This window comes from Lynx rufus, unplaced genomic scaffold (assembly GCF_022079265.1).
Source record: "Lynx rufus isolate CCGP_SWC_20201006 ecotype Redwood Valley unplaced genomic scaffold, mLynRuf1.p SCAF_11, whole genome shotgun sequence".
Taxonomy (NCBI): Eukaryota; Metazoa; Chordata; class Mammalia; order Carnivora; family Felidae; genus Lynx; species Lynx rufus.
This window is the reverse complement of record NW_025814825.1, coordinates 52,779,898-52,797,518: the sequence shown is the minus strand read 5'-3', so window position 1 is coordinate 52,797,518 and position 17,621 is coordinate 52,779,898. Positions and strand designations below refer to the sequence as shown.

The window sequence follows — 17,621 nt, the reverse complement described above, 5'->3', positions numbered from 1 at the left end:
TTTAAATCCTAATTTTAAAATTCTGAATTATTGGGCTGAAAATTGTTCTGCATTTAATCCAAAGTAAAGTTTCCTCTTGACTTGTCCCTTTTCAGACTGTAGCCCACAGCCTGGTTAAAAGCCCTTGCCTGGCGTTTGAGTCCCAAGTTCTGGTCCAGCTTCTTGGGCTGATTTGAGACCTATGTGAATTAACTTTTCCAAGGCAATTGCTTCATCTATAAAATAGGAGGCCGTGATCTGAGTGATCCCCCAAGCTAGGATGAGCGTTGGACTTCTTCTGTGGGGAAGGTCTCTTTACAAATATCTGTTTCTAGCTTCCCCCGCACCCCTCCCCCCCCAAACTCTCCTGCTGACTTAGTGCTTTCTGGAGGATTCCCAAGTATGATGTATTCATCCAACTCACCAGGTTGGAAGGCCCTGGCCCAGATACACTCTAAGAGCCCTCCCGATCCTGGCCTTGAGAGATCATTGTTTTAAATTTGGTGATGAAGGAAAAACATCTATTAGTGTTAGTCCCATCTCTGGACGTTTGAGCCAGTGAACAGCTACTCAATGCTGCTACCGCTGACCCGACAACATTCTACCTGAAGTGGAGGGGCCTCCTTTATGGGTTACAAACTTTAACCCACGTAGCAATTCTGTGAAGTCAGCCAGGAATTAATGTCCCTGATTATGAGTGCCGCTGAGTGTCGGAGCTTAACGGACGTTCCCAAGGTAACACTGCAAGATTTGAACCCAGGTTTCCTGACTCCAAATCCAGTTCTCTTTGCGTCTACACGGAAGGAAGTGAACCCATGTGGGCAGAGGACCCAGTGGGCAGAAGGGGGAGGTATGCGGATCCTTTATAAAATTACAAAGCCCCACATTTAAAAGACCCGGCCTCATGTTGAGACCTGGACTCGGATGTATCCCCTCGCAGATCCAGGTGGGATTCAAGTCAGAAAACACAAGCTTGGCTCAGAGGCTAGAGAGGCGGCTTGGGGGCACAGTTTGAGGGGGTGCTCACGCTCAGGGCCGTGCGTTGCGGGGCCTGTACCTCCTTAAAGCCTGTGCCCCAGGCGCCTCACTGGCCTCACCCTGGTCCTGGCCCTCATCAGAGGCAAAGAACCTGTGCTTGCTTTGAAATGGTCCCCCAACTCCCGATGCCTCGCCCACAGAGCCGACTGGGGGCCTGTTCAGGTTTCATTGATGACGCAAGAGGCCCACTGGCATCTACCAGGGTGCAGTTTTGATTGTTAAAGATAGAGAAGTCCTGAGTTGGATGCCACCTGTACCTGCCTGTGGCCCAGTCTCCCGAGCTGGTCAATCCAGGGAAGTCACTTAACCTCTCTGGGCCTTATCTGAACAATGGAAAGTAACACCGCACCATGAGAGGGGAGGAGACTGCCTCAGCTCAGCACTTGTAAGATGAGGTGGGGGGGTGGGGAGCGGAAGAACTTACAGCTCTCCACCACGCACCTCTGTGGCGTGGTTTTGAGTCCAGATTTACTACCTGTGTGTGAATGACGGTTCATTACCAAGTGTGAGGCAGCCGAAGGGCCACTTAAAGGAGCGATCGCAGCTGTGAAAGTAATATTCCTGTCCAGGAGCTGGAGTTTGTTCTTAAGTAATTGCTCCTGACTCACATGTGGGGGGATGTTTTGCTTGGGAGTTTTGCATTTCCTAGCTGACAGAATCACACATTTGAAAACTCCTGTTAATGAAGAGTATCGGCAAATTGCCAATTACAAGTAAGCAGGTGTGGAAACTGTCATATACCTATTTGTTAATGACTTTTGTTTTTGAAAAGCTAGCTGCCTGCTGAACTGGCAGGAGAAGAGACTGGTAACATACATGGAGAGGCAACATGTTTGGAAAATGTCTGTTACTGATAAATGTCTAAAGCAAAAGGAAATTATCTCTCTGGAAAGAAGCTAACAGATTTTTTTTTTTTTTAATTTTTAGAAGCTAACAGTTTTGGGGCACCTGGGTGGCGCAGTCGGTTAAGCGTCCGACTTCAGCCAGGTTCGAGCCCCGCGTCGGGCTCTGGGCTGATGGCTCAGAGCCTGGAGCCTGTTTCCGATTCTGTGTCTCCCTCTCTCTCTGCCCCTCCCCCGTTCATGCTCTGTCTCTCTCTGTCCCAAAAATAAATAAACGTTGAAAAAAAAATTTTTTTAAAAAAAAGAAGCTAACGGTTTTTATTATTTTTTAAAATTTTTTTTTTCAAGGTTTATTTATTTTTGGGACAGAGAGAGACAGAGCATGAACGGGGGAGGGGCAGAGAGAGAGGGAGACACAGAATCTGAGCCATCAGCCCAGAGCCCGACGCGGGGCTCGAACTCCCGGACCGCGAGATCGTGACCTGGCTGAAGTCGGACGCTTAACCGACTGCGCCACCCAGGCGCCCCAGAAGCTAACGGTTTTTAAACAAGTATTTACAGCACTGTTGTGTTTCTCCACGAGGCACTGGGTCTCCAGCACTCCAGCTCTGGAGGGAAACATCCAGTTCACCCACTCAGATGTCTAGGACAAAGTCTAGTTGGGCACCATGGCCCCGTAGCTCTAGGGAACTGAAGGAGTTAATGTTTGACCTGTAACCAGTTCTCCTGGGGAGGGGCCTTACGCTTGAATACGAATTTATGGCATTTAAAATATTTCTTCTTGAAGGATTTTCCATTTGGAAAATGGAAAAATTTTGTGTGTTTACCTGGCTAGGTGACTTGCCGGAACATCCCTCCACTAATGAGTAGAGGTAAATTATTCCATTTTACTGTCTGGTTGCTGGTAGAAGCAATACGTTCTCGCTTTTTCTCAAAACGAGGCGCGTTTATTTGTTTGGACTATATTGTTTGGACTGGCTCGGTTAGGACCGCATTTCAGACATTTTGGCTGGTGTTCCTCAAAGAAATGGATTGGCACCGGAGGGCAGCAAGCCGAAGGAGCAGGGAAAGAAATTAAATTGCTGGAATAACCTTGAGGGCAATGTCTTTCTGTCTCCAGGCGCCCGTTTCCACCCGGAGACCGAGTCACGTTCAATGGGAGAGACTGCCTTTGTCAACTGTGTGCGCAGCCAATGTCATCCAGCCCTAAAGAAGCTTCCTGCCCCAGCAGTAAGTGCCCTGGCCACCTGTTGACCTGAGCTCCTCGTAGCTCAAAGGTAGCTTAGGCAAGTGCCTTCCTTTTTGTGAAGCTGCTATAGCTGGAGATAAGCATAGTCGTGTCTAAAGCATTGGCAATCGTAAAACGTGAAGCCGTTGCTAAAACCCATGAGTGAGAAGTATCTCCCTTATTTCAAAGACATAAATAGAACTGGACGTCAAACTGTGCATTTTGAGGGTAAATAAAGGAAAAAGAATGATAAAACTTTACGTGAGAAATGCCCATTCCCTTAGTCTCGGAGGTTGAGATGTGCGGACATCTGGTGGTGAAGCGATCGATAGCTCTGTGTGTTAAAGAAGCTGTCCCCATTGGTGATTTATCCTTACCCTTAATTCTTTATATTTGTTATCTTTAAATATGTATTCACTTAGAGGGTTTCTGACACTTACTCATTGAACAGATAGGTTTTTTTTTTTAATATTTCTTCACCTTTGTTCATTTTTGAGAGAGAGACAGAGTGTGAGTGGTAGAGGGGCAGAGAGAGAGAGAGAGAGAGAGAGAGAGAGAGAGAGAATCCGAAGCAGGCTCCAGGCTCTGAGCTGTCAGCACAGAGCCCGACACGGGGCTCGAACTCACGAACTGTGAGATCATGACCTGAGCCGGATGCTTAACCGACTGAGCCACCCAGGCGTCCCTGAACAGATAGTTTGTTGAGCACCTACAGTATGTAGTGTTGTTCCCACTGGAGATACGGGCTGTGAACAAAGACTCAGCATCCTTGGGAAGCTTACTTGCCAGCAGGAACGAGCAGACCATAAATGCATACACAAAAATACTTCATATGTGAAGAAAAGGAAAGTAGGAAGAAAAAGCAGGGTAAAGGGGCTGCATTCATAGGGGGTAATTGGGGAAGACCTCTCTTAAAAACCTAAGGAGCATCTGAAGAAAGTGTGGGAACGAGATACATATATGTCATGGGATTTATCATTCTTTGTGACGAGGTCTTGTCTGACCTGTGGGAATCTGGAGAAAACTAACTTGCCCCCAATCCTTCCCCCAGTTAACTTCCCTGATCGGCCGGTCACACTATTTCTTCTGATAAATAACATTGGGTAAGTCAGTTAACTTACTTACAATCAATGAACCTCTACCTCTGTCTCCTCCCTGGGACATTAGGAAGTAGACCAGAGGTTTGCCTTAGTTTCTGGGGATTTTGCCAGTCTTTGGGAGGTTGGAATAAATTATTCCACTAAGTCCCCCCAGTCTCAGTACATAAGAATGAACTCAGCCACTTCTCGTCTGGAGGAATTCTATGCAATCTATAGCAGGGATTCTAAATCTTTTTGTTAAAGAATAATCCTTATACTTAGAGAGAGAGAGAGAGAGAGAGAGAGAGAGAGAGAATGTTTTGACCAAAGCATTTGCATAGAAATTGGATTTGACCATTGGGAGGAAAGAAGAAAATAAATGTATTAGGGCGTCTGATTCAACACAACCAGATCCTTAGCATGAATTTATATGTCCTGCTGATAAATATTAGCAGCCTGAATAGGACAAGAGCTATAAAGTAGACCCCAGTCTTTGACACCTAGGGGAGTTTGTAGTGAGTGCTTCACTCTTCATATCTACCCTGCCCCAAGCAGGTCACTGAGAAGGTTATCACCCCGTTATCTGGGAAGGCCTGCTTTGAAAGTGCACTACCAAAAACTTTGGAGGAGTTCTTCAGTCTAGCTAAGAAGCAAAGGATTTGGGGCGCCTGGGTGGCTCAGTTGGTTAAGCATCTGACTTCAGCTTAGGTCGTGATCTCATGGTTCATGAGTTCGAGCCCCACATCATGCTTGCTGCTGTCAGCACAGAGCCTGCTTTGGATCATCTGTGTCCCCCTCTCTCTCTGCCCCTCCCCTGCTCGTGCTCTCTCTCTCTCAAAAATAAACAAACAGTAAAAAAAGAGAAAGAAACAGAAATAGATATTTTTCAAGGCCCCTGTCCTCTTTGCCCATGCAATTTGGGAATGGGTTTCCTCATCAGAGTGCTACCAAAATGGTTATTCCAATTTTTATCAAACATGTTTTTGCTTTACCTGTATTTTCCATCTTATATGACATACATGTTATGCACACAATAAAGAAATAAAAATTCTAAGCGTAAAAATGTATCATACTCAAATTCATTATATCCTTAATGCTAGATGTAATAACAATTGCTTGTGTGCAAATTGTTGGACAAAATCATATTTTCTCCTTTGCTCTCAAAGGATGAAATCTCTTTTCTATGCAACTGCCTTGGTCAGAGCAGTTTTATTTTCAACAAGTACTGGTCTATTTAGATCAGTACTCAGATAACATTTATGGGGCATGTGGGTGTCTGTTAAAAAAAGAGTTCTTATATATGGATACACACATGCAAAATACCCAAGCTGGGCGGGCACACAAATACTATGGCAAGGGAATTTTCAGCAAGTTGCTGAAATTCACTGGAACATGCTTGGAAAACACTTGCTTACTCTTTGTAATTCTTTTAAGAATTGTCGTGTACGTTAAACTATCGTGGTGTGACTTTAATTCTTATTTTGAAAAAATTCTTAAAGTTGGGGCACCTGGGTGCCTCTGTCGGTTCAGCCTCTGACTCTTGATCTCGGCTCAGGTCTTGATCTCAGAGCCGTGAGTTCAAACCCCGTGTTGGGCTCCACACTGGCCTCCGTGCTGGGCGTGGAGCCTACTTTAAAAAAAAAAAAAAATCTTAAACTGCGCCAATTCTCCCCTAAATCAAAGCAAAAAATGAAACGCCTCTTTGATACTGTTCACAGAGCCAATGAAGTAGATCAGAGAGCCAAGGTCCACTTTCCCCTTCGAAACGTTCTTTCAAAAACGAATCTGCTCTTCTGAACTGCAATTTTTATTTCACGATCGGTGGCTGGTTTCCCATCATCTCTGAACAGGAGGGGAAAGACAGTGGGAGAGGAAGAGAAGAAGTGAAGGGTGGTCAACAGAAGCGACACCAATGATGCGATGAGAATTCACGCAGAACAATTTCTGCTTGAGCTTTCTGGATAGAGGTGCGGTTTCTGCTACAACCGACGAGGAGACCTTGTCTGCACTGCTCTGGTTTAGAGAGGACTCCCGGTGGCGTGCCCGCGAATTACTCATGTAATTCTCAGAACCACCCACCGGGTTGGCACTAAAACTAGCCCCTTTACGCAGAGGAAGAGACGAAGGGCCATGGAGGTGAATTTACCCAGGATCGCAGACAGTAAGCAGTGGGGCTGGGTTTACAGAGCTGGGCTGCCTGGCTCCAGATGCCGTACCGCGTGCCTGATATTCTACAGCATGGGTTTCACTCTCTGCTGAGCCTCAAACGATGGCCTGACTCGTCCGTGCGTTTACCTGAGTGTCCTGCCTCCAGGGGCTGTGCGCTTTCCACACGGCACAGCTGCCTTGCTTTTGTAGCCAGGTTTGATGAGTGGAAGCCACCAGGAAGTCTTCCGCAGAAGCAAACTACTTCCCTTAAAGATGATCGCCCCTGAATTAGCTAAAACTCTTGCGGCATCCGGTCTGCTGCAATTTGAATTCAATAAGCAATAAACCTTCCGTACCCTGGAGCGATGGTCAAAATGACCTCAGAGGGTTGTGATGAATGTTAATTAAGTTGTTTTTCCTACTTTAAAAAAATCAATTGCCCATGTCGAGCGGATCCACACTTTAAAAATAAAAAGTGACGTCCAGGAGACGTTAAGTCCTCCCAGAAGGTCACGTGCACTCCACTGAGGCTTAATTTTTCTCCAGCCTTCACGTATTTGCCAGCAGTTGGGGAACTGGATTCACACGGGTTAAGGAGCCTGTGGGGGGGGGTGGGGGACGTACGTGTGTGGCATCCTAGAGTGTAGGGAATCGGGTTTGGACCGTCGTTTCCCACACGGCTTCTGTCTATTTCAGGCACCTGAGCAGGAGTGGCTGTTGTCTGCAATGTCCTTTTCCATTTCCAAGGGTGTCTGACTAGCATCTGATTGCGTGTGGGTTTGGTGGGTTGACGGGGCGACCACCCCCACGCAAAGGCATGCCAGCCCATCTTGCTCTCTCTCCCCGTCTGCACAGCATTGTCACGATTCCAACTGCAGTAGAGACTTCTACAGGTATCGGGGCAAATGCTCTAGTCGGCCCGAATTTAAGTCATTTCAGATAAAGAATCACCTGCATGTTTTCAAAGGGGAGGAAGAACTTTTCCATTAGTTTACATTTCTGTGCGGTGCAGTAGCTTTTGATAGTTGCAAGGTAATTTTTATTTTATCTTAAATTCTCTCCCCCAGATCATCTGCAGGTTGAGTGGGACTTGTCTGCTGAGACACCTAAGAATAGGTCGGGTGGTGATAATCCGACGCTGCCGTCAGACTGCCTGGGTCACATCCTAGCTCTGCCACTTGCTAGCAGTCTCTTTACCTCTCCAGCCTCCACTGCCTTATCTGTAAAATGGGATGGTAATAGTTACCTACCTATAGGATTAAACGGATACATATATGAAAGTGCTGTTTAGTTATAAGACAATAACCGGCTGTTCGGGCATTTATTTTTGAATATTTGTGTCAGGCCATCACTACTTTGTGTGACCCTGCTTTTTTCACTCTGGCGTTCATGATATGTCTTTATGTGCTCATTTGATACTTTGCCCCAGTTTAAAAACCAGTGAAGGTAGGAACACAGATAGCCCCTGGATTCTTGGAGTTTGACTCTTGGTGATGTATTTTAGGGCAGGGTCTCCAGAATCAGATCTGCCTCAGACACTGCCTGTCGAGAGGATGTATGGGTTCTGGACATGTGGTGGCTGGTTCTAACCCCTATCTACCACGCACAGGCTGTGTAGCCTTGAGAGTTCAGTCTCTGCCTCCGTTTGTTTGCCTACAAAACAGGAAACAGTAAAAGTTCCTTTTTCAGTGGACTCTGCAGATTCATGTAAATAACATGTCTGAAAGATTCATGACATTTAATAAGCTCATCTGTATGCTAACCATTATTCTTTACGGAAGTTACAAGACTAGAACTTGAGCTTTAGAGATATTTAGAGCCAGAAAGGAACAAAAGAAGAGGGCACAGCATAATGGTTAAGGATATGGCCTCTCCACTTCAGAAAGCCTGGGTTGGAATCTTCCTCCTCCTTCTGCCTGGCCAGGGAGCCTTGGACAAGTTATTGACATTTTAGAACCTTACTACCCTCATCTAAAAAATGGAAAATAACTACTTCCAAGGGTTATTATGAGAGTTGAATGAAATACTGCAAGAGAGGACAGTCTAAATATGGAGAGGGTTCTTGTAAAAGCAGTGCAGGGGGAACCCCAAACAGACCAAAGGCCTTGTTGTTCTGTGTCCCGAGACATGAAACTGGAAAGATGGAGTGACAGGGCCAGGTCTCGGGAGGCCTTGAGGAGTTTGGCAAGGTGGAACTTCTGAGAATAGTTTTTAATCTAGAGGACGACCAGATGAAAACAATGTTCTAGAAAGATCAGTATGGTAATGGTAGTAGTGCAAAATCAGTGCAAAGTCAGTGCAAAATTATGATCTTGGTACGCAAAATCAATGCCTGGGGATCAGCGATCTACCCATTGATTGTGGGTGGAGGTAATAGCAGGGAACAAAGATGATGAATGTAAATGTCAAAGAACGATTACAGGTTGTCACTCATTCAACAAACATTTCTTTGAGTACCAACAATGTTCCACCAGGCAAATTCTTTATTATATAGTTAACATATTACTGTAAGACAGTTGTCCCACCTGAGAAACCAACATTGGGACAAAACCTATTGCATTTTAGTTATTTAGACGTGTGCCCACCCACCTCCAGCACCAAGATAATGAACTCGTTAATACAAGGACCCTATTTTCTCTGTCTTCCACAAGGTCTAGCATGTCAAGCCCTGTATAAGCATCCTGGAAACTGAATCAAAGCCATCTCTTTCTCTAAATGGGCTAATAACAATCTTCTCTTTTTTAAGGGGTTTAGGTGTTCCTCGTAAAATAATAAAAATCTTACAAAAAAGTGCAAAGAAGGAGATAGAAATCACCTGAAACCCCATCACCTAGAGATCATCTCCACGCATGGATTTTGCTAAGTCCTCCAGATGTGTGCAATTGTACATAAATTTGCCCCATAGCATTTTGTTCACGTGTCTTCTTTTCAAAAACCATTTATTATTTTGACTGTCACACAAAAGACTGAAAGCCTTGAATTTGCTTAGGCCCCTTGGCAACAGGACTAGCATGCATGTGTCCTGGGCAAAGATGCTTTGCTTCTCTATTATGGCCGTTATTACCGTATATTCCTGCTGGTTCTTTGTATGTTTATCTCTCCCACCAGACTGTGAGCTACTTAATAACAAGGATGGTTGTTTTGTTTTGTTTTGTTTTGTCTTGTTTGTTTTTTTTGGTTTTTGGTCCTTATGAATCTCCCTGGGTTCACAGTAAACGCATGAATGTTCATTTAGTGAGTGAATCCATGCCTTCCCTGGGGGGGGGCTTTGAGAGAGTAAATCTCAGCTCCAAGATCTGGAATGTTGAGTTCTGACGACTGTTTGAATGAATAAGTGAAATTGAAGACTGGAGATGACTTTTGTGATGTGGTGAAATCACATAGGTACAGCTTGGGTGCATTGGGCAGTAAGGGATAATGGCATGTTTAAACTCACCTTCACGTTCTTATTTACAAGCTTTCTCCCTTGTTTAATAAAAGGGGATGTGGTTATTGCTTCAGATAAATTTGGTGATGACAGTCTTGGGTTCTGGCCCGAGGGGCAGGGGTCTAACCTCGTGTGTCAGTTCCCGTATTGCTGTACTGGCTATGGAGGAGGGTGTTGAGAGAGTTTGGAATGTACATGGTAGCCAGAGGGTCGTTGCAGAGAGGCAAAGTACGTTGCAAAAAGGAACATTAATATTCAGACTTTTTTCAGACTGAAATCTATAACGATTATGATTCAGACATAAAGATCCCAGAGTGACACATCTTTTCACTTAACCAGAGCCTCGATCATCTTAGTTGTAAGAAAGGAGGAGAAGTCTCTGCTTATTAGGGAATGGGTATACCTTACATGGAAGAAAGCGAAAGTGAATACCAAAAGCATCTTAGCAAATGGAAAGTCAATGACATTTTGTTATTCGCTTTGTTTCAATAGCTATGCCTCTTACATAATAAGATCCACACCTTCTAACAATGTGTCAGTAAAACTAGGATTTTAATGATTGGACCAGCAGTCATTCTTCAGATTCTTTTTAATTTTTCAGTAGCAGTAAAAATCTAGTTGTGTGTACTTAGAGTTGTATGTCCCTATAGATTGTCCCAGAAGGATATTTGAGAAATTGCTATTAGTACTTGTCTCCAGCAGGGAGGGAGGGAAGGAAATTATTTTTACTATATGAAAACAAAAATTGTAACCATGTGTATATCTTATCTATTTAAAACCAAAATAGATTAAAAAATAAAATAATGCTAATTTTATAAAGTAAAATAAAAGACCTAGTCCAGACTAAAGTCTCAGTGCATTTTGCCCTTGCTGTGACCTTCAGTGTGTCTGTATTAAGTGATTGGTCACATAATGAAAGTCCTGAAACAGACATCCTACCCCTTCTTTTTTTCTTCCCGTCTCTGGGAGGGAGTGAATGAGCTGATGTTTGCTAATGAGTATTGAACCTTAGAAACTGACGTGGAACTCAAGTGCGATTTCCTCTTTGGCAAGAGCTCCAGTAGGCTGAGTGACCGTAGCCAGTTAAAGATTTATCATAAAACTCTTCACCAGGTTGGGGCGCCTAGGTGGCTCAGTCAGTTAAGCATCCGACTTCAGCTCAGGTCATGATCTCGCAGTTCATGAGTTCGAGCCCTGCGTCAGGCTCTGTACTGACAGCTTGGAGCCTGGAGCTTGCTTCGGATTCTGTGTCTCCCTCTCTCTCTCTACCCCTCACCTGCTCTCTCTCTCTCTCAAAAATAAATAAACATTAAAAAAAAAACCAAAACTCTTCACCAGGTTAAAGTTTACAACTAAATTAGGGGAATCAGTACAAAAACAACCCTTCTTGGTACATTTTTAATTGAAGTGCAGTTCACATAACAAAATTCACCATTTTCATGTGAACATTTTAGTAAACATTTACAATGTTGTACAACCACAACCTCTATCTAGTTCCAAAACATTGTTATCACCCCTAAAGAAAACCCCATATCCATAAAGCAGTCCCATTTCCTCCTCCCAGCCCCTGCCAACCACCAATCTTCTGTCTATTTCTGGATATTTATGGATTCTCAATATTTCGTATAAATGGAATACCTAAGTGGCCTTTTGTTTCTGTCTTCTCCCACTTAGCTTAATGTATTCAAGGTTCCTACAGGTTGTAGCATTTATCAGTACTCCGTTCCTTTTCGTGGCCGAATAATATTCCTTCGTGTGGCTAGAACATGATTTGTGTATGTGTGCATCTGTTAACAAGCATTTAGGTCAGAGTCATCTTTTTTGGCTGTTATGAATAGTGCTGCTGTGAACATACATGGATGATTATTTGAGCTCCTCTTTGTAATTCACGTGGCTCCTTGTACAGTTTTAAGAGGGGTTGGCTGAGGACTGTCCCAAATGTCAAAAACAGTGAATCTCCCCCTGGAGAGTGTTGGGCTGGTGTCCACTAATGTTTCACAGTGTGGCAGGCTGAGGCGTGACCACCGCTGAATGGCCGCAGGGGGCAGCCTTCGTCTGGGGCACCTTGTTTGTTCCCTCTCCTACTCTTTCTTCTTCTTTCCCACTCGTTTTCTTCCTCCATTGCTGGCCGTAACTTGAGCAGAGGACTACTTAGTCCTGCTGGTGGAGGTCTGACCCCTAGTTTTCTGAACCCTGTCTAGCAGAGTATCAGCGGTGCCGAGGACTCCGGTTTTGAACTTCAGACCTGTCAGTTCTGTCTTCCTGCACGCATCCGTCTAACCGTTCCCCGTTTGAGGGGTGGCTCAGGGATCGAGCAGTGTTCACAAGGCCTGTCTGGATTATTCACTGTAGGCAGAAAAAACTGCCGCAAGCCCACGGAGCCGAGGGCTGGGGGAGCAGTCATTTACTCTCTCCCGAGGGAGGCCCCGTGGCAAGGATGCCCACTCCACTGAAGCCACGGCCTGAACTCTTCACCCGTGCAGGTTGGAAATCGGTATCCTTGAGGCCGCCATGTGACCGTAACCTTTTCCAGGAGCATCCCATGATCGGGTAGTGTTCGGCTCTGTTTCCATGACGCCCCAATTTCCTCTGGCCGTCCCGGTGGCATTTGCAGTCAAAAGAGAATCCTACTCTTGATCTCCGGGGAATCCCGGTGATGTTTGCATCATCAGAAACGACGCGGAGCGACCACACGAGACAGATGGAGGCTGACAGTGGAGGGGACGGGCCCGAAAAGCAGTGAGCCTTCGGGCCTGTCCTCCACCCGCTGGGCTTTTGAAATTGTTAGCTAGGAATTTTGAAGTTGTGAATGCACCGAACAGGGTGATGGTTTACTCCATGAACGTAGCCCCCCCCCCGCCCGCCTCCATTTTTTAGTTAGAGTTCTGAAGACGGGCATGGGAACACGCAGACACACCGAGTTCTCTTTCAGAGGACCTTAACCTAAAAATTAGAGTAGATGACAAACAGAACTAATGTTTTATGCTCATGTTTTTTATTTCCCCTCAAAGAATCTCATCCCATCTCTGGAAAGTACAAGCATGTGATAATTTTTATTCGTAGCTTGGAGAATGGCAGAGGGGTTGTTCAGGAGATTGTTACGCAAGGCAGCGGAGGTTAACGTCCTAACCAGTTCTAACCAGCTTTCGATACCCTTTCCGAAGTACACGCTCAGTCTCAAATATGCATGGTCTCAAATATCTGGCATTCTCCCTGTACGTAAGGCACCCGGAGCGCTCACGCATGGCAAGCAGGCCACGGGAAGCACAGTGGGAAATAAGGCCCGTTGGAACCAGTGCTGAGCCCGGTGCCGAGGGCCATGGCATGTCTATGGGCCGTTCAAAGCCATCATCCAAAGGCAACTAGCGGAGATTCTCAGACTCTCCAGTCTGATGCTTTCGGGGTGCAGGTCTGGGCTGGTACCAAATCCATGGAGAAGAAAGGCAAACGGTCTGGCTCCTTTGAATTTCCTCTTCAGATCCTGGTCATGAACATGGGAAAAACACACACACGGTACTAGGTAGAGGAGACGGCTTCCTAACCCTGAGAATCCATAATAACTCCCCACAGAATTCTGTGAGTGCTGGCCTAGGGATCAGAACTGGAAGTTTTCAATGGGTAAATGGTCTGTATTTATGAAGATTATGGGCCAAGTAACTGAAATTCCTTGAGCATATATGATACTCCGTTTAATTTTTTTTTTTTTCAACGTTTTTTTTAATTTATTTTTGGGACAGAGAGAGACAGAGCATGAACGGGGGAGGGGCAGAGAGAGAGGGAGACACAGAATCGGAAACAGGCTCCAGGCTCCGAGCCATCAGCCCAGAGCCTGACGCGGGGCTCGAACTCACGGACCGCGAGATCGTGACCTGGCTGAAGTCGGACGCTTAACCGACCGCGCCACCCAGGCGCCCCTATGATACTCCGTTTAAAAGAATGAAAGATAGGATTTATAGGACTTGGAAAATGGTTTGCCAGGCCTGCCTTCAGCTTTCCTGAGGAAGGCTGACAAAGTGTTGCTATTATGGCCCATGAAAACGTGTTTTGTTGTGCGGTATTGTTTTCCAAAGACAACAAGAACCTTCACTTAAAATAGCAGGTCCGAGGCTGCTCTGGCTTGTGATGTTTCCACCGTGGCCATCGAGACCGCAAAGGGAACAGCTGACCTAAGCAGGGACATGAGAGATTACGGAAAAGTCCGGTTCAAGGTGACATATTTAGGCAGCACGTCACCTCTTAAAATAATTTATTTTTAGAGATTTGAGATGTACATTACTTATGGCATTGAGACCCCTTTGGCCACGGAGTGGCAAGTACGTTGTACCTTCCTGAACTTTCCCACATACCCCCTGCCCCCGCCAGTATTTATCTTACGACCTCATACTGCTTTTTGGTTACTGGCAGCATAGAATTTCAGAAGTCAGAAAGTGCTTTTTATTTTTTTATTAAAAAAAAATTTTTTTTTAACGTTTATTTTTGAGACAGAGACAGAGCATGAATGGGGGAGGGTCAGAGAGAGAGAGAGAGACACAGAACCTGAAACAGGCTCCAGGCTCCGAGCTGTCAGCACAGAGCCCGACGCGGGGCTCGAGCTCACGGACCGCGAGATGGTGACCTGAGCCGAAGTCGGCCGCTTAACCGACTGCGCCACCCAGGCGCCCCCAGAAAGTGCTTTTTAAAACCGATTCTTGAGAAGTGCTTAGCCTAACATGCTCACAGTTTCGCCTTGTGTTTGGGCCTCTCCCTGTCCTTTCTTACGGTGACCCCACACCCATGGTATCTGCCATGACATGCTAGAAAAGTCAATTGTGGGCTCATTTCTGTGACTTGGTTGTTTTTCCAAAACTGGCCTGTGGACAGTCAACATCCATCTGCTCAGAGAGGTCTGGTCTGGAACGTGACCACACTGAACAGCCTAGACGATGAAAGGAAATCAACATTCCACCCTATCCGTGTGTTCGATTGACATTCCTGCCACTACTCAGTATAATGTGCCCTTTTTGGTCAAGGAGAAGTGTTTTCAAATACCCAAATCTTCTATCTCTTAAAGATGTTAAACCCTAAGCCAACTCTTAGTTTTAAAAATAACTTCAGGAGAATCTGGATGTTTTCGTTTTGTAATCTATGGGTTGCAAACTGAAGGGTCTATAAAAAAAAAAAAAGGCCAGGCTATTAACACAGATTCAGTCAGTGTCAGTTCAAAAGTGACAACAGGTGGCAATTGACATTTAGACTCTGTGGAGGGATGGAAACCCTAGCAAAGTAAGCAGCCACCACAGGCCTCCAAAGTGTTATTCCCGTGAAGGAACCCACGTGTCAGAGGCTGACCCGACATGTGTTAAAGGCTTGTGTAGAAGGCAGCTTGTTAACCTAAGAGAATCAGGTCACCCTTCTATTGCGTCCCCCCTTTTCCTCTGTTTTGGATAGAACAGCTGCTCTCTAGCTTTCTGCTGTTACCATGTTATCACACAGATAATGAGAAATCCGTGTCCTGTAGGAACAGTTGAATGACAAGATCCAGTGTCATCAAAATTCAGGATCTGAAGTTAGCCAAACTCTGGAACTTAAATTTGGTTTTTGTTTTCTTTTTCCCGGAGCTCTTGAGTCCTGGCCCAGGGATGAAGTGCCTCTAGTTAGCAGTCTATTAAAAGGACACCACTTGAGTATTTTATAGGGTCTCCAAAGCCTTACTCTACTTTCTAATAATAACAATCTAAATCTGAAATGATTTTGCTTCTGTTTATTTTTCCTCCCCGTGTATAGCCATGAACTTGTGTGCTAATCTTCGGTGATGACAAATCGAGTTTCTTTTCCAGTATTATTTTTAAAAAAGGATTCCAGGGAAAGCTTGAATTTTCTGGAACTTACATGGGCAGCAGTTTAAATACTTAAAGGTGATTTCCTTTCGTTCTTAATTAAAAAAATTTTTTTTCAGTAAAGGAAAGAGATACTCGGAACTGACTCAAAATACTTACGGACGTTTTATTTATTATTTTTTTAAGTTTCTTTATTTATTTTGAGAGAGAGAGAGTGAGCTCAAGCGGCAGAGGAGTGGAGAAGTAGACAGAGAATCCCAAGCAGTCTCCGCACCGTCAGCACAGAGCCTGAAGCAGGGCTCAAACTCAGGAACTGTGAGATCGTGACCTGAGCTGAAATCAAGAGTTGGACGCTCAGGGGCGCCTGGGTGGCGCAGTCGGTTAAGCGTCCGACTTCAGCCAGGTCACGATCTCGCGGTCCGTGAGTTCGAGCCCCGCGTCGGGCTCTGGGCTGATGGCTCGGAGCCTGGAGCCTGTTTCCGATTCTGTGTCTCCCTCTCTCTCTGCCCCTCCCCCGTTCATGCTCTGTCTCTCTCTGTCCCAAAAATAAATAAACGTTGAAAAAAAAAAAAAAAAAGAGTTGGACGCTGAATCGGCTGAGCCACCCAGGCGCCCCTCTGTGGACTTTTTATAACCTCACAGGATCTCAGCAAGCATCAGTTAAATTGGGAAAGTCTTTTTCTGGTCCCTTTTATGATTTACATCATTTTCACAATAATTCTCCACTTACACAGGCTTTCCCCTCCGGTGAACGCTTCGTACTCCAGTTCCCCCCTGGCTGGTTTTGCCCACTGATAGCACAAGAGACTAGAATCAGGAAAACAAACCTGTGATTGGACGTCTAGGTTCTGAGAAGCCCCGCCCACTGTAAAGTCCTGGGTTCATGTGCATTTGCAAATAGAAGATTCCCACTGTGCAGTTAATTGGACACTGTTGAGCTGTGTGGCTGCGTGCAAAGCCAAGGCTCACCCTGGGCCTTCGTTGGCTGGTGTGTAAAGTGAAGCGTTTGCATCACATGGGCTTGAAGGTCCCTCCGGCTCTCAAATGCTCTGTGATCTGTAAAATCCAGATAATCACCGCCCTTCTAGGTGAGCGTGAGCCCTGAGAGGGGGTTGAGAGAACAGACGCACAAGACCTTTCAAAAGTTACGAGCTGAACAATAACTATAATGATAGTAATGTTCGTATGATGATGATGATGGTTCCAGAGAAACCAAAATGCCTCCCCCAGAGGCTGACAGTGGGCCTTGCCTGTTTGTTAAGGGGGAGATGAAATGCAGGTTTTGTGAGACTATTGCACCTTTGAGAACAGACGCTGAGTGTTTCCGTGTGCCCACACTCTCTCCAGTCTTCACAGCGGTCCAGGAAGGCGGGTGCTGCCAGCCTACCCATTTTCCAGATGAAGAAACTGATGGCCAGTGCTTACCTAGCCTGCCCAAGGTCCCTTGGCTCAGTGTCCGAGCCGGACTTCCACTCCAGGTCTCTCTGCCTCCAAAGCCCTTGACCGCTGGGACAGGCACAATTTGTGTGTAGAACAGGCCAAAGCACACATTGGACACAACAGTGAACAGCCTTCTTTTTCCCTATCGTTACTTTTATTATCCAGAATACCCTTTCCCACCCTTGATCATGTCTTAGATCCCATAGCTTTCTGGTCACCTTCGGCTCCGAGAAGTCCTCGCCTATTGGAAACTCGATTCTCTCATTCATCCCAGAGCCACACCTTTTCCCAGCTCAGATCCGACCCAAACCGGAGACCTACAGTAGGCACAACCTCTTCTTTACCTCCTTCTATACCTCCTTCCTATCCTGTGGCTCTTTGGGGAGCAGGCAGGGGCAGGGATTTGGAGGTAGAAGGGACAAGGTGTTAGAAATCTGGTATTGTCATGCTTCTGTCTCCGCTAACACGGCTGGAGACCTTTTTCTATGGGGTGCAATTTGAGTTCTTGAACAAAAGCATGCAATTTCTGGTTAACCTCTTGCAACGAACTCAGGTCCTGCTGCCTAGTGGTCTCCTAGCCTCTTACTAATGAAGTCCCACACCCTCCGCAGACAGTTTTCTCCT

At 45.7% G+C, this 17,621-nt stretch overlaps 1 protein-coding gene across 5 annotated transcripts in view; it reads left to right on the top strand.

Annotated features, from left to right (window-relative positions):
• ABLIM1 (actin binding LIM protein 1) overlaps nucleotides 1-17,621 on the top strand; it is a 191,375-nt gene that overhangs the window by 70,351 nt on the left and 103,403 nt on the right. For all 5 annotated transcript variants that reach the window (XM_047073482.1, XM_047073481.1, XM_047073484.1 and 2 more), the window contains exon 4: nucleotides 2,980-3,089. In XM_047073482.1, coding sequence (XP_046929438.1) covers nucleotides 2,980-3,089 — 110 coding nt within the window. The remainder of the gene's footprint in view (nucleotides 1-2,979; nucleotides 3,090-17,621) is intronic.